The 18,139-nt window shown below is 44.2% G+C and overlaps 1 protein-coding gene across 1 annotated transcript in view; it reads right to left on the reverse strand.

Annotated features, from left to right (window-relative positions):
* VAV2 (vav guanine nucleotide exchange factor 2) overlaps positions 1–18,139 on the reverse strand; it is a 3,316,635-nt gene that overhangs the window by 869,548 nt on the left and 2,428,948 nt on the right. The window contains exon 12 of the mRNA XM_044058536.1: positions 16,234–16,302. Within this exon, the coding sequence (XP_043914471.1) occupies positions 16,234–16,302 (69 nt within the window). The remainder of the gene's footprint in view (positions 1–16,233; positions 16,303–18,139) is intronic.

Consider the following 18,139-nt stretch of genomic DNA (forward strand, 5'->3'; position numbering starts at 1 on the left):
TCATGTTCTTTTTCTTACTGAGGCATTATCCTAGGTGAAGGTAAAATGCTACTTAAGGCTAGGGATATACCAGCCTGAGAGAGATAGTCTGAGAGCTCAGTCATGTCTGTCTTTCTAATGCCTTGGACTGTTGCTCTTCCAGGGGCTTCTCAGTTCTGAGGGATGTACATCCATACATCACCTTTGTCTCTTAACCCTTGAGTGGGAAGCATAAGTGTGATGAACAATATCTAGCAACTCATAAGGCTTTGGTATACTGGACAGTCATTAGGCTATCCTTGGCAGGGAATCCCTTTGGTAAAGAATACTGCAGCAGTGATATGGAAGGAACATCTAGCATCATAGCAAAATGAATATGATTTGTCATAAAATATTTTTCTAACAAAAAGATGAACAATCTACCTCTAATCATAGAAGCCTACAGTACGTTTCACTAGATTATTTTCTCACAGACAGAAACTAGAATACCTTGTTTATGAATAGTTAATTAATTAATTTTTCTCAAACAAGATTTTAATGTAGCACTAACAACTTAAGTAAACTTCTTGTGGACACTTTCTATACGGTTTTGTGTGCGTCTATGTGTGTATTTTCTAACAAAAAGAAATATTTGTTCATCTGGCTCAGTCTTATGGGGTCTATGCACTGAGGTGAATCTGTTTTTCATCTAATGGTTCTTTACTATCACAATACACTTGATGTTCCCATACTAAAACATTTTCGGGCCCCTTGTCTAGGATGATAACTTGATTGTGGTTAGTCCCTTTAGAATGACTTTAACCCTTGGACTTAGACTGCCAACCTGACAGCAAATCTATTGAAACATTATAATCCTTTTCACGAGAGGAGAACAGAAGATCAAGGTGTACTGACCCTGACTCCACTATACTTAACTGCAGGGATGTTTTTTCGATAGTGTATGTGGAATGTTTTTTTTTACTCCCTATAATTCCCCGAGGAAAGGGTGTGCAATGACATGAGCATGGGCACACATGTTTTGTGGCCCATGACATGTTGATGTCTTCCTTCTCCTTAATGTGCAGATGTGCCTGTGTGACACTGGATGCTGCTAGACAGAAGTATGGTTCTGCAACCCCCCCCCCACACACACACACACTTGAGGCAGGCTGGCCAATGACTGTTCAGACCTACTCCTCTGTGTCTCTCAAGCATCCCAAATGACCAGCATTGTAGACAGACTCCCTCCATTACATCAATTGTCAGTTCATATTATGACATTTTTGTTCATTTTGAATTGAGACACTATCTATACATAATGGAAGCAGTCTGCTGTTTTAACATCTGGACAAGGCATTAGATTACTGTAATAAGTCAATACTTTGGTTTATGACAATTTCCAGCTCCTGAACAGATAGGCATGGACCCTTTTTATTTCAGGTGCAAAAAGTGATTAAGAAAGTTGCTTTTGTAAAACAGCAAACATTTCTTTATCTAAATGACCTTTCTTAAACTGATATTCCAACTGTGACAACAGTTACGGGCTGTGCATGCAGAATAAACCCTGCAAACTCTCAGATTCAATAGTTTCATGGCTGAAGTGGAAAGAAAGGAAAGTAGGGTTACAAAGACTGTTTTTTTTTCCCCGAGTCAAAAATCTCAAATCACAATTTAAACTCCATAAAAAACTTCTTCAAGGCCAACTTCATGCTACCCAAGTCAGAAGTTACAAACTTCACGACACTCATACAGATGGGAACTGAAAGTTCGACTGCTGAGTCCTACACTAAGGCCCTGTACGAGCACATCCACTCATGCATGAATCATGCCATCCCAAATAGAACCAAGATGCTCTCCTCCAAAAAAAGGAAGCCAATCTGGTGGTCCCCTGCCATAAACAAATTTTACAACAAAAGGAAAAAAATGTTTCAGAAAAGAGGAAAATCCCAGGATGCAAAAAACTCCATTACCAGCCTCAGTAAGAAGCTGAGATCGCTCATAAAATCCTCCAAAGCTAGTTACGAATATGAAATTGCCAAAGATTCCAAAGACAACCACAAGGCATTCTACAACTATGTCAATAATCTAAATGGCAATGCTCAGAACTGCTCTGAGCTGCAACAGAATGGCATTAAATATACTGATCCCAAGGATATTGGCAGTATCCTGGCAGATCGATTCAGTGCCTACTTCACCCCCCTCTCTCCCCCTGAATGGCCCATCTCAATACTGGAAGATTGCCAAATTCTGGTAATAACGGCCACACAGGTAAAAAATGCACTCTCCAAATCTAAGAATACAGCATCCATGGGACCAGATGACATCCCGGGCTGTGTACTACATGAACTACAAAATGAACTGGCACCTCACCTAAGTGTCATGTTTAATCATACCCTCACCTCAGGCTTCGTGCCCACTAAGTGGTGCACAGCTACAGTTAACCCACTCCACAAGGGGGGATCCACCTTGGATCCTGGGAACTACCGCCCCATCAGTCTGATGAGCCTGATCTGCAAGGCCATGGAACATATTATCATGGAACTTGTAAACAAAGACATTGGCAACCTTAAAACACTAGACCACACCCAGTTTAGATTCGTGAAGGGCAGATCTTATCTCCTGAACCTTATTGACTTCTTCAAATCAGTCTCCAGAGCCATGGACGAGGGTAAGGCAGTCCACACAGCCTATCTGGACCTCGCCAAGGCCTTTGACACCATCCCCCACTCTGGAATCATAGATAAACTTACTAAGCTGGGCATTAATCCCTACATCACTCGATGGGTTGCCAACTGGCTTACTGACAGAACCCACACTGTAAAAGTAGCTGACTCCAAATCCAGCTGCAGACAAGTGACAAGTGGAGTACCTCAGGGTTCAGTCCTGGGACCTCTCTTGCTTGGCATCTACTTCTCTGAAGTACAGGCCAACACTAAGGGACTCTGGCTAACAAAGTTTGCAGATGATTGCAAACTGGGAGCCATTACTGAATCCCCAAATGATGTGGATACTCTACAAAAGGGCCTTACAGAAACAGATGATTGGTGCCAGAGCCATGGGCTCAAGCTCAATTTCAAGAAATGCATAGTTATCCCCTTTGGGAAAAAACATGTACCCGTGAATTATCACATAGGTGGCAGTATACTACACACCAAAAGTGTAATAAAAGACTTAGGGACACAGGTGGACAGTGGTCTCACCTTCAATAACCACATTGCCACAACAGTCAGGAAATCCTTCTATGTGGCACACCCCATCACTAAGGGCTTTTCATCCAGAAAAAAAGGAGGTCATTGTCCCACTGTACTCATCCCTCATTAGACCCATTATAGAATACAATGCCCCATCTGGTATGTACCTCTCAAGACATCTGCAACAAATGGAAAGGCCGCAGAAATACCTCACTAAAAGAATCACAGGCCTAAAACAGATGACCTATGCTGACCACCTTAAAAAACTCCAGCTATACTCTGTCGCATATCAGCTAATCCGAGGCGATCTCTGCTTAACATACAAGGCCATGTCAAACCCAGAGCTGTTGGACATGCTACACTTAAAGAAATCCCAATCCCTCAGAGCCACATGCTCCAGGGATCAAAATCTTGTCATCACAATAAACAAAACATGCTGGAGGGATAGTTTCCTGACCCAGAGACTCCCCAGACTCTGGAATAGACTGCCCATACATGTCAAGCAGAGCGCCTCTTTGGCCCTCTTCAAAAGGAACCTTGATGATTGTATGGGAGAAAGGAAATTCACCCCGGGGATTATGTCAGTCACCCTGCTAGACAAGGGTCCAGGGAAGTAAATAGTGTGGGAAGAAATAGCCAGGGAATTGTTATGGCTAGGCCCTAGGGTCGATAGCCTAGTACCAACCTATGAACAAACTTTGCACCCCAACCGAGAGGCTTTCTCAAGAACTTGGAGCATAAGAGGCAAAGGGGGGTAAGCATAAAGAAGACTGAGAGGCCAAGCATGCACCAGAGCGTCTCTCGGGGAATCCCCTGGAGGAGGGATTAGATCGAAAAAACTGTCGCACTTGGTGTTTGACGGAGACGCAAAAAGATCGCAACAAGGAGCTCCCCACCATGCAAAGATACATTTCGCTACTTGAGCATTGAGAGACCACTCGTACGGGGAGAGAATGGTGTGACTGAGCTTGTCCGCAAGGATGTTGGACCGACCCGGAATATGCGTTGCGATGAGAAAGTAGTTGGTGGAGCTCGCCCATTCCCACACTCTCATGGCTTCTCGACATAAGGGATAAGACCTGGTTCCCCCCTGTTTGTTGATGTACCAGACTACCAACATGTTGCCTGACTGAATCGCAATTGTTCCCAGGGGAAGAAAGGCCTGAAGTGCTCGCAACGTCAAGAGCACTGCTCTCATCTCTAGAACATTGATATGCAGGGAGGTCTCTGAGTCGCTCCACGTGCCTTGGACTGTCCTGCCTGCAAAATGCCCCCCCCCATCCGAGGCAGGAGGCATCCGTGGTCACCGTGGCGAGAGGGGGAGAAGCACAAAAGGGGCGGCCTCCGTGGAGATCCTGTGAGTGGAGCCACCACAAGAGGGACCGCTTGCAAGCCTTGCTGATCGTGATGGGATGATGCATAGGTAGAGCAAGGTAAGACCACTGAACTTGAAGTGTCCACTGAAGGACCCGCATGTTGAATCTGGCGAGTGGAAGAAGAGATATTGCTGCCGCCATGGACCCTAGAGCCCTCAGGACCAATTCCGCCAGAACAGAGCTGGAGTGGTGGATGACCCGCACCTGGAGTCGCAGATTCTGAACTCTGTCGGCTGTGAGGAAGGTCTTAACTCCCTCATGTCTAATCTGGCACCTATAAAATCTATCAACTGAGAAGGGGCCAGATTGGATTTTGCTACATTTATCGTGATGCCCAGGTGGGGAGCTAGATGAAGAAAGGAGTCTCGCGCCAATGATAGTAGATGCCTTGTTGGGGCGGTAAGAAGCCAGTCGTCCAGGTACAGGAAGACCTGCACCCCCTGAAGCCTCAGGTGGGCCGCAACCACTGCTAATACTTTGGTGAACACCCTGGGGGCTGTGGTGAGACCAAAGGGAAGGACCCTGAACTGGTAGTGACTGGCTCCCAGCCGGAAGCGAAGAAACCTCCTGGAACGTCTGTCCATTAGTATGTGGTAGTACGTATCCTGGAGGTCTATAGAGCACATCCAGTGATTCTCTCTCAGAAGGGGGAGGATGGATTGCAAGGTGACCATCCGGAACTTCTCTTTGGGAACAGCCAGGTTTAACAGGGACAGGTCTAAAATAGGTCTTAGGTCCCCCGTCTTTTTTGGCACTAAAAAGAACCTGGAGTAGAACCCTGATCCGATCTGGTCTGGGGGGACGGGCTGGATGGCTCTTTTCCCCAGCAGATGGCCAATTTCTGCCGAAGCGGCCTCCCACTGACCGGGTGGAACGTCAGGGAGGGATTTTAATTTTGGAATGTGATGAAAGGGGATCCTGTATCCTCTGGATATAATGCGGAGGACCCAGCGGTCTGATGTTATGGACTCCCATGCCGCTAGGTGCTCTGAAAAACGTCCCCCAACTGCCTCCAGAGTGGAGCAGTCGGGCAACCCCTCAGGGCTGCTGCGCGGGCCATTCAGAGAAAGGTTCTCTGGACCCGAAATTCCTGGGAGCCCCTCTGCCCCTGGGGTGGCATCCTCCCTGTCCTCCTCTGCCACGGAAGGACTGGTTGTCTGGAGCGGGTTGGGATTGCTGCGACTTCCGGAACCGCATCTTCTTCTGGCCCTTTTGGTTCCTAGAGTAGGACCTCTGGGGCACAGAGAAGCGGATTCCAATGGCAGACAGCGTCTTCCCGTCCTTTTCGCTCTGGGTCAAGGTGTCGCGAACCGTTTTGCCAAAAAGGGCAGAACTATCAAAGAGGGCGTTCACGAAGGACGCCTTGAAGGGCTCCGTGAAATCGCAATGACAGAGCCAGGCCTGGCATCTAGTGACTAGGCCTACTCCTGCAGCTCTAGCGGCTCCCTCAGTAGCATGGGACAGCAACCGCATAGAGGTATTTGTCACGGATCGGAGAGTGGCCATACGGGTGGAGTGCAAAAGTTTGTCCTCCTCCGACATGGACTCTGGGGGGGATGCAGCGTATTCTTTAATCAGATCGCGCTGCATCCTGGTAACATGTGCCAAGTAGTTGAGCGCCCTCACTGAGAAGGTTGCAGAACTAAACATTCGCTTCCCCAAGCGGTCCATCATCCGAGACTCCTTGCTCGGAGGATGGACTGAAGGACTCTCCTGTGCAAGTTCCTTCTTGGTGGCTGCTGCCGTCAACATGGCATCTACCGGAGGCCCCTTACTCCAATGGGCATGGTCTGCAGGGGGGCTAAGGATTCTGTCTGGCCTTTTGGGGATTGGCTCCACGGTGTCCGGTTCCTTCCACGCCCTGGTGGTAAATAAGGTCCACCAGGGGGTCGGCAGGAGGTGACACCCAAGAGGTAGAAGGGCCCGCTTCGAATGCCTCCAAGAACACAGACTCGTCCGAGGAAGACTTGGGGGCAGACCACCCACCCCTTATGCGAAGCATTTCCATGATGTCTCCAAAGGAGACATCCTTGGGGGGTGATCTTGGGGAGCTTTCCCCTTCCTCCAAATCCGTGTCTTCAGTTAAAGACTCGGGGGAGTCTATGTGCCTCCTTTTACACGTATGCTTGCGAGGAGCTTCCTCGGGGGGGGGCTGTCCGAGGAGCCCTCGCAAGCAGTGTCTTGTTCCAAAGGAACAGCTTGGGGCACTGAAGCGGGCTGTCCCAGTGGCCGAATGGTGGAAGCCTGACCCAGTGCAGATGGAGAGCGGGACGGAGCCAAAGCAAGTGCCGGGGGTCCGGAAGCCCTCAACAGAGCCCTCTCCACTACATCAAAGGCAGAGGGGGAGCCAACCCCGACCAAAGGATCTGAAAGTTGGCTCCCCCTCGGATCCGAAGAGTGGATAGGAGCTGGCCCCGAGACACTCTGATCCGAGGGACCAGTGCGTTCCGACACAGACGGCGCCGAAGGCACACTGAGTCCCCTGGATCCGAAGCTCGGAGCCAGGCTCCGAGAGGTCGGATCCGAAACACTCGAGGGCAGGGTTGGATCCGAAGTACCTAGTACTATCTGCGCCGACCCAACCCCGGCTCCGAAGCTGCCCGGCTCCGAACCCGGGTAGCAGGTCGGAGAAGGAGCTATAGGCTTGAAAAATGGGGTCAAGCTCCCCCCCAGAGGGGGGGGAGGCAGGAGCACTCCCATCTGCATCTGGGCCTGGATGAACCTTCTCATCATCCGGTCCAGATCGGCGTCGGAAAGGCTATACGTGGATCTCGAAGAGGCTTCCGAGGTAGGCCTTGAATGCCTCCTCAATAGCCTTGACGGAGATCGGGTCTCCTACTCCTCAGGCCCTGGTGAAAAGCAGACCAGAGACCGGAGCCGAGGGGGGGAGAGCCAGCAGCCAAGGAGGCCGGAGGAGAAGCCCGCTTAGCTGGCGGGGCCGAAACGGAGGTCTCGGCCCGCCGCTTGTGGTGCTTCTCTCTCCGGTCCTTTTTTCTTGCCTCTATCTCCTCCAACCTAGCAGAGGGAGGTTGAGTCCCAGGTGGAGGAGGGGGAGCAGGCGAGGAGGGAACCGAGGCCACGGTACCCACCACAGGAGCGGGAGCCGAAGCTGAGTCCGGGGGTAGAAGTCCCGCCAGGACCAGCTTCGACCTCCGCTCCTTCAATGCCCTGGGGTTGAACCCTGCACAAATGGAACATCCAGAAGTGAGGTGTTCAACCCCAAGGCATCGAACGCACCGAGTGTGGCCATCAGCAGGGGAAAGCTTATGGCCACACTCGGAGCACTTGGAAAATATTGCCTTAGGGGCTTCTGACATAATAAAGTCTTTTTTTTTTTTTTTTTTTTTTACCAAAAAACAAAGACAAAAAACTAGTGCTACACAACCACACACACAATGCCCCAAACAATACACACACACAGAAACTCCGACCAGCGAGGGGAGGGTATAAACTTAAAGTTTAAAAATTTTAAACTGAAACTATCAAAAGATAAAAGGGAACCTAACACAATCACTCAAAACTCACAACAAATTAACAAAATAAAGCTTTCTTTAGGTTTAAATAACACTTAGCTGAAGAGCTCAAAGATCCAAGACCTGGTTACCAGCGCAGCAAACTAGATCTGAGGTCATGTAGGGAGAGCAGGGCATTATGGGTGAGGGGAGGAGCTAAGAGCTCAGATCCATAGCTGGATAATCATGCCGGTTCGGATCCGATATCGGATCCATAACCCACAGGTTGCAGACAAATGAATCTCCTACTTCAGATCTGAAGTTACTTAGGGCTCAGGCATTAAATTAGACTAAACTGATACTATACGGACAGAAAACAGCTCTAACATGTCTAACTAACCTGGAAGGTGAAGATAGCCTTCAACTGGAAAAATATCTTGACCAATAAGACAAATTCTTAAAGTGTCAAAGTAAACTTCATTGTCGATCAGATATACACAGCAGTGCAAGTTGAAGAAATTATGTTGCTTTGGTCCCCGCGCAAGACATAACATTGAACAATGAGCACATAGTTTGAAAGACAGTAAGACTAATGCACATATAGCAATAAAATATTCACAACACAATAAATTACCTCAATTGGACAGGAAGACAAACAATACTACACTAGTAGGTATTGCAAGACTATAACGCCATATTGTGATTGCTTAGAATACTGCACTTCATCAGTTGTAGTATGATATATTCTGGTATTCATATTACACAACTATGGTGTGGTGACTCACTCCTGACTGTTGCACATTTAGGAAGTAATAGCATACGAAATCAGATTAACTGTACCAGTTATTGAAGTCATTTCCAGAGTGATTACTAGAGCTGATATTTCATAGCAAGCGGCATATTGATCTAATTATTTATGTTCATGCCTGGCATTCAAGTTCAGCAGCCTTATGGATAGAGGGAAGAAGCTCCTGTTCAGTGTACATGTTTTGCAGTGTAAGCTGTGATACCACCTGGCCGAAGAAAGGTAGAAGTACATGTCAAGGGCAGGGTGAGTGGGATCGTTGATTATCTTCCTAGCCCTTCCCACACACCAAGACTTGTGGAGATCATCCATTGATGGCAGCGAGAAACCAATGACTTTCTGCTGCCCTCAAAATCCTCAGGAAAGCTTTGCAGTTCTCATAACAAACTATGATGTTATTTGAGAGGATGCTCTCTATGGTCCCCTGTAGAAGGCTTTGAGCATGGACTGAGACAGGTTTGCCTTCCTCAGTTTCAGTAGGAAGTGCAGACGTTGTTGTGTCTTCTTCACTGTGTGGCTAATATGAGTCGACCAGTATAGGTCATCTGTACACCCCACTTCATATTTTTGACTCTTTCCACTGCCACCCCCTTAACTTCCAGTAGTTGATGTACCTCCCGAGTCATCCTGAAGTCTACTATTAATTCTTTGGTCTTGCTTACATTTAAGCCCAGATTGCTGCTGTCACACCAGCCTATCAGATGCTCCACTTCATCCCTGAAGGCTGTTTCCTCACCATTTCTTACAAGAACTACAACAGTGGTATCATCCGTGAACTTAATTTTGTTGGATTCATGCTTAGCCATGCAGTCATGCAACAAGGTGAACAGCAGATGACTCAGGATGCAGCCCTGAGTGACACCCGTTGTCCGTGCAATATTGATTAAACTGTTATTTCATACACATACTTTTTGGGGTCTATTGATGAGAAAGTCCAGTATCCAGTTACATGGGGGGTGTTGATGCCCAGCTGGATCAGTCTTCAATATCAGATTGTGAGGGATGACAGTGTTAAAGGTGGAACTAAAATCGATGAACAGCATTCTGACAGCAGTTCTTGTTCTCTAGATGTGCCAAGGATTCATGAAGTGCTACAGCTATTGCATCAGCCATGCAGTAGTTACATCTATACGCAAACTGTAATGTATCCAATATTGCAAGTAGGCTTGAAAAGATATAGTTCTTGATCAACTGCTCAAAACACTTCATTACTGTTGATGTAAGAGCAACTGGCCAGTAATCATTTCAGCTTGCTGGTTGGGATTGTTTGGATAAGGGGATGATTGTCATATTTTTGAAGCAACTGGGTACAATGGCTAGTTGCAGTGATGTGTTGAATATATGTGTTAGCACAGTGGACAGTTGGGTAGCACAGTCTCTTAGAACCCTTTCTCATAATATTATGAGGACAAGATGCTTTTGTTGGGTTTATTTGCCTCAGGGTCTTCAGAACATCAGATGTCCTTAGATATAGCACCACCTCACCCTGTTCAGTGGGGAGCTTATTTGGCACAATGCTGCTTGTCCATATCAAATCTGCTGAAGTAGGTGTTTAGTTTGTTCAGAAATTCTGTGCTGTCATCACATGTGGAGGATGCAGGCCTGTAGTCGATTATGGCTTGAATGCCTTCCCAGAGACATCTGGAGTCCCTCTGGTCTAGATTTGCTCTGGCCTTTCTTAGGACATCCATGCAGCATTTTGTGCCTTTAGGAGCTCATATAATTCACCAGATAGCCAGGGTTTCTGATTAGCACTCATGGTGATACATTTGATGACTGTTACATCATCACATTTTGAAATATAAGCCATTTGCATCCTAAACACTGACCAGTTTGTACATTTGAAGCAGTCCTGTAGTTCCAAAACTGCTCCCTCAGGCCATATCCTTACCTGTTTGGTTGTACGTTTGTCTCTTTTCAGCAGTGGTGTGTATGCAAGAAGCATGATGGCCAGATGGTCTGAGTTGCCCACATGTAGGCCAGTTTTAGATTTGTGCACACCTTATCCAGAGTGTTCATCCCTCTTGCTGCAAAATTCACATGTTGATGGTAATGGGATAATACAGATTTCAAGTCAGCTTGATTGAAATCACCTGCAATTATATGGGCAAATTCAGGGTTCTTATTCTGGAGGTCATTTATTGACAGATACAGAATGTTCAGTGCCACATTGGTATTAGCACTAGGGGGGATGTAAACAGCTGTTATACTCATTTCATTGAATTCCCTAGGCAAGAAGAAGGGTCTGCATTTTAGTGACATGAACAGAATGTTCTCTGAGCAGTGACAGGCAATTATTTCACAGTTTGTACACCAGCTGTTGCTGATATACACAAACCCCCCCTCCATGAGATTTGCCACAGAGACTGAATTCTGTCAGCATGAAATAATGACATCCCTTCCACATATATTGTACTATCATTTATACTGGAGTTCAGCCAAGTTACAGTGAGCACAAGTAAACACTATTTCTCACCTTAGACTGTGCGGAAAGATCCATCCTTAAGTAGTCTGTTGTACTCTCGAGTGAGCTTACATTTGCCAGCAGCATGGAAGAAAGTGCAGGCATGTGTGGATTTCTTTTCAGACTGGCTTTAATTCTTGCCGTAGAGCCTCTCTTTCTTGATCTTTCACATCTTTTCCTTTTAATATACTTCCCTTGTCCAAATGTCAACTGGTTAGACAGGTCTTTGCAGTTTTTACCATGTTCCAGTAAGATTCCAAGTTGGAGGAGCTCCTGGAGTGTGTTTGAGTTTACAGGCCTCTCTGCTAGCAGTTCATCAAACACACAGCACAGCTACATATGAGATCTGATTTCCAGAATATTCTCATCATTGTAGTTAATCATACCTTCATTTCTTGCCCTTAAATCCGTTTTTTTTTCTGTTGTTTCTGACAAAAAAAAATCAAGGCAAATAGTGCACTTTTCTGTATGGATCCAAAGCAAATACTGCCACATAGGGCACCACCATTTACTTATTTTTTACACAACACTTTAAGGAACCTGAGTATCAGCACTCAGGTGGCTGAAAAGAATTGGAATGGCATATAAAAGGAACAAATATGTTGGATTCTTTTTCATATGTGTGGCACTGTATGCATCTTTCAGAATTGATGTAGGTAGTATCTGCAGTGAAGAAGTGTTACTGAGGGTTCTGCTAGCCTTTAGAACAGTGTTGATGTCACAGACTTTAATCATCCAAATAAATGAGGACATTCAGCTATCTTGATTACATACTTTCCAATGACTGATAAAAAAATACAGAGTGATGTAGGGGATGAATTCTAAATCAAATATGCACATGTTTGGTTGTTATGCCACTGTAATGTATTAAACTACATCACCTGACTTTCTTGTCTGCTCTTCCTTGGCTCTGATGTTCTCTCATACTCTGGTTTTGGGTATATATGCAATGTTGTAGAAGCATATCTTCAAAGTTAACTTTAATAGTCATACAATGAGGATATTCGTGTTTTAAAAGCCAGGTATGCTGAGCATATAAAAGAATAAAAAAGGAAGCCGTTAATAAAAAAAAATGGTTGCTGTTTTAAGAGGATATGCTCATCTTAAATTTAACCTATGAAATTTGTAGGACTTCAAGATTGTAATTGGAGAATCTGGATTTGTTATATAATTTCCTAGTCTTTTAGCTGCAGGTTTTTTTATGTTCTTCTCTGGTAGGATGGACATTTTTCCACTGCACAGCGTGGGATTCATGTTGATAGATCAACAACAATTTGGATAAACCATCCTGCAAAAAACAACTGATCATTTTGCAACCTTAGAAATTCAGCTGTTTAGACACTGTGATATCCTGAGGATTTAGATGCTTAGTTTAAATTAAATGTGCATTGACTAAACGCGATTAATCACAGTGAAAACAATATCAATCCAGTTTTAGTAAATATGTGATGCTCAGAAATTTGTATAGTCCTGTAAGAATTCAAACTCTGCATTAAGGTTCATATGTACTTACTAAGCTATTGACCCATGAGGATCTTTATAAGCTTAACTATGTATTTCTATGATGTTTATAGCCATTATATTTAAGTATGATCAATCCAGAGATGAGCAGCACATTAACTTGCATCTCTTATCCATGAAGGAGAAGGCTGTTAAAACAGAAGTGACCTTGCCAATTACCCTCCATTTGTCCAGATTATGTTTGAATAGTGAAAGAGAAGTACTTTCCGTTATGTGGAGAATACTATTCTAGAAGTGGCATTGTCTGTGGTGCACATCTATCTCTTCAACATATTCTATTTATGTTATAAAAGAGATGAAGACTTCAAATGGGGGTCTATGACCCCCAATGGACTAGTAAATGTGCAGCAGGTCTGAAACGAAAGATCACCTCTCAGTAGCTTGTAGGACACTGAGAGGAGGGGCAAGGCTAAGAGATGGTCTGCATAATGTTTTGATTTAGGTCTTTGATTTTCTTAGTAAGAAAGCATACAGGTTGTGTCAAATGTTTGGGCGGGTACATATTGTTGGAGGGGGGGGGGGGGGGTTACACTCAATGATCAGCCTGATGAGAGCAGAATACAGTGGAATGATCTCATCATTGGACCTTGACACCACACAGTTTCTTACAGCAGTGGATACATGGTGATTGAAGAACAGTTTACTGTCTACACAGGTTCTCAGGTCCCTAACTGCTGGATCAGTTTTCAGGGGTGTGTTTTTCAGTGATAGTTACAATGACTTCTTGATTGCCAAAGGATACCATTATATATTTCTTGGCATACAATTTTGGTCCACAATTTTGATACTAGTTATATATATTTGGAAAAAAAAACCTCTTGGAGGATGTAAATCTCCTCTGAGGAGTTTAGGATGGTAACAAGTTTATGCTGAGGAGATGTTTAACAGTGGTGCTCTTAGTTGTCTTTCAGAATCATTTTCAGGGAACTTTTTTTTTGTTTCTCTCCACAAGAAAAAAATAGTTAAACACATAGCCTAGATATACTTAGTTCTGTGATGGTGAATGAACTAAAATGGGCATTGCAAACCTTTGCAGCAAAATCGCAGACTCTTATCAAATAAAAGACATTTCATTTGGCATATTTATTTATTTCACTCAACTTACTGTGCAGGAATCATCACAAGGCTCAACAGCTATAACTACTTTTCATACAGCAGACCTGGAAAAAAGGCAAAATAACTTGCACAAGCCTTCTTGTTACACAATGGGAAACCTGTCTGCATCCTCTGTCACAAATTTGGACTTTCAGAATATACCATTTTATTCAGTAAAAAACATGGCAACAGAAAAAGGCATTCTGAGCCATTAAGGGTTTACAAATATTTTCATAAGTCAAGATAGGGTTCCTATTGCATGATCGAAAATTGTAAACGGTGAACGCGTACTGAGCGAACCCGATTGGTCAAAACGTCACATGCATAACATGGAAATCGCCGTAGGGAATATTTTCCCTTTACTTCAATGCAGTGCGAGCTTGGGAGTAGGAATATTTAAGTTGCGGGGGTGTGGGTGGCGCAGCCACCCACAAGGGGGGGGTGGTGGGCTTGCCCTCCTGCCTACAGATTTAGGTAAGTATAGTTTTTTATTTTTATGTTTTTATCATACTTTCGAAATTTCAAACATAGCTCATATGGTGTCGACCATATAGTGTACGATGTTTGAAACTTTCGAAAATATAATATAGACCCGCCAAGATATACCTACGGGTGCTCACATTACAATACGCATGTGGATGTACCTTATTTAACCTATCAGAATGCCCATCAGTAAAGGCATCATATAATGCTGCTGCATCTACAGTGGGCAGCTTATACCTTCATCTTTGTTAGCCTGAACGACAGAAATAGAGCAGCTAAAGAATCTTGTTAGAAAGTCAAAAAAAATCAGTAGTCGTCATTACTATACATTAAGAAATACAGAATCAAGAAGTTTCTGTTACTACTAAACTAGATAGGTGCAAATCTGAGCTTTTGAGATGTTCTTTGCAGTTTGCAAACATAAAATATATTTTACTTCAGACACTGGGATTTCTAATACACGATAACCTCTAAAGCTGGACATGCATGGTGGTTCCCTTCCATGGCTATGATGACGAACTTCATTTGTCTGTCCCTTTATCAACATTGCTCTACAGCTGCTGTTTTCTGTCATTAGTATCAAGGAAGAAGATCTATTGCCACTTCAGGAAAAATGATAGATGACTTTGGCCTGGACATAACATTCCTTCACCTACACACTTCAGCAGGCATTGCAAAGGACTGTGATCTGAAAGTAGCATTTCTACATCTAATGCACTTTAGCACACATGATTCAAGGCTGTGGCCTGAAAGCAATAATTTTGCATCTATAAACTTTCAGAAGGCATGTTACAAGACTGCGGTCTGAATTCAGAACTTCTGTAACTACACAGTTTAGCAAGGTATGACATAGGACTTTGGCCTGTACATATCATTTATGCATCTACACACGTCAGTAGGCTTGATACAAGACAGTGGTTTGAATGCAACATTTCTGCACCTAGCACACTTTAGCATGCAACATTCAGTACTGAAGTCTGAACATGCTTCTGTACCTACACACTTCAGCAAAGATGATCCAGGAACTGTGATATGAACACAGCATTTTTGCACCTACACACTTTAGCAGGCACGATGAAGGATTGTAGCCTGAATGCAACATTTCTACACCTACACACTTCAGCACACATGGTCGAGCACTGTGGTCTGAATACAGCATTTCCACACCTAGCAGGACTGTGGTCGGAAACATCATTTCTGTACCTAGCACATATTTGGGGACACATCTGTGATCTAAGCTCAACATTTCTGCAAAGATCAATAAGCCCAAAGGACAGAAATTCTTGTCCATGTTACTAACAACAACGGAATGAGAACAATAAATTCCATCTAAATACATTAGCAGTTTGCAGCTAACAGTTTTTTGCTCTGAAATAGCATGTTTCTTGGGTCACATAGTATGGACCCACTAATGCATTTTTAATCAACAGTTCTGCATTAATGCAGGAGTAACTGGCAAGAAGCAACACAGCACCAACAGAATATAAAACTGGGAAGTAACTATACCCAAGTATATGTAAAAGATTTTTTTTTCTTTCTTTGAAGTAATATCTATTTGAAATGTACACAATGAAATTGACAGCGCAGTATAAAGCAAATTATGAGTGTATTTGAGGAGCAAGTCATCACAATGTTTAGGTTATGAGTCATGCCTACTTCTTCGTCACAGAGGACAATAAATGACTAAAGGGGAATGTTAAAGCATATATTTTATAGCCACTGCTAGAATAAGAAACTTGGAACATAAACAGCCAAAAGAATGCAAACATGTTAAAAATCACTCTGCACAATACAGCAAGAGAAAAAAAAACATAACAAATGGCCTCAAACCGTCTCATCAAACATTATCACAACCAGTCTCATCAAATCTTATTAAAGCTCATCATACCTGCATGGCTTCCAGTGATTCCTTAAGCTGTTGTTTTTCTGGGCGATCCAATGAATGGCTGAGAAGTTCCTATAAAAAGTGATAAACGTTATTTAAGTGAAGACAGCAGCACAATTGCAAGTACAGAAAAAGCACATAGTACATACCTAAATAAATTCGTACAACTTATGTATGCATACATGGAACATTATACATGGACATTCATAGGTTCACAGGTAGGTACTAGATTATTGCCCCTATAAGCCTAGCCAAAAAGGTACCCTAGCTTTCACCACCCAAGAAAATTATTTTCCTGTGCCCATGTCGAGCAGAGCCACAGAGGTGATCCCCCAGGGTGAATTTCCTATTTCCCATCCAATCCTCAAGATTTTTCTTGAAGAGTGCTAATGAGGATCTTTGTTTGATATAGATAGGTAGTTTTTTCCAGAGTATGGGAAGTCTATGGGACAGGAATCTATCCCTCCAGCATGTTCTGTTTATTGTGGTGACAAGGTTTAGGTCCCTAGAGCATGTAGCTCGGAGGGATTGGGATTTCTTTAAGTGGAACATGTCCAACAGCTCTGGGTTTGATGTAGCTTTGTATGTTAGGCACAGATCACCTCTGAGTAGGCGATATATGACGGAGTAAAGCTGGAGTTTTTTGAGAAGGTCTGCGTACGGCATCTGAGGCCGGTAATCCTCTTTGTGAGGTATTTCTGTGGCCTTTTCAGTTGTTGTAGATGTCTTGTGAGGTACATACCAAAAGGAGCATTGTACTTTATAATGGGTCTAATGAGTGATGAGTAGAGGGGAAAAATTACCTCTTTTTTCCTGGATGAGAAACCTTTTGTGATGAGGTGTGCTATGTAGAAAGATTTCCTGACTACTGTGGTGATGTGATTATCAAAGGAGAAACTACTGTCCACCTGTGTCCCAAGGTTTCTTATCACACTTTCGGTGTTGACTCCCACCTATGTGGTAGCAAATGGGTACAGAGTTTTTACCAAAGGGGATTACAATGCACTTTCTGGCACTGAGCTTGAGGACATGGCTTTGACACCAGGCATCTGTCTCAGTGAGGCCCTTTTGTAGGATGCCCACATCATTAGGAGTTTCAATTATGGCTCCTAGTTTGCAATCATCTGTGAACTTAATTAGACAAAGACATTCTGTGTTAGCCTGTACTTCAGAAAAGTAGATACCAAACAGGAGAGGACACAGGACTGAACCCTGTGGTACTCCAATTGTCACTGGTCTGAAGGGGACTTGGAGTCTGCTACTTTCACAGGGTGGGTTCTGTCCGGGAGCCAGTTGGCAACCCATCTTGTGACATAGGGATTTATATCTAGTCTACTGAGTTTATCTATAATTCCAGAGCGGGGGATGGTGTCAAAAGCCTTGGCAAGATCTAGATAGGCTGTGTGAAACACCTTACCCTAGTCTACGGCTTTGGTGACTTCTTCAAAGAAGTCTGTCGGGTTTAGGGGAGACATGATCTGCCTTTTACAAACCTGAACTGGGTGGAGTCCAGAGTTTGGAGATTACCAATGTCTTTGTTTATAAGTTCAATGATGATACGTTCCATGGCCTTGCAGACAAGGCTCATTAGGCTAATGGGGTGGTAGTTCCTGGGGTCCTTGGTGGATCCCTCTTTGTTGACTGGGATAACCATCACTGTGCGCCATTCAGTGGGCACAAAGCCTGAAGTGAGGCTATGACTTGAACATGGTGCTTAGGTGGGGTGTCAGTCCATTCTGTAGTTCACACAGAAAGCAGCCTGGGATGTTGTCAAGTCCCATAGATGCTTTGTTCTTGGCTTTGAAGAGTGTGGGGGATTTACCTGTGCAGCCACGATTACAGGAGCTTTGCATTCTTCCAGTATATAGATGGGACCTTTAGGGGATGAGAGAGGGGTAAAGTTAGCACT

Source organism: Protopterus annectens, chromosome 16.part0 (assembly GCF_019279795.1).
Source record: "Protopterus annectens isolate FY-2018-M chromosome 16.part0, PAN1.0, whole genome shotgun sequence".
In the NCBI taxonomy this organism is placed as follows: Eukaryota; Metazoa; Chordata; order Ceratodontiformes; family Protopteridae; genus Protopterus; species Protopterus annectens.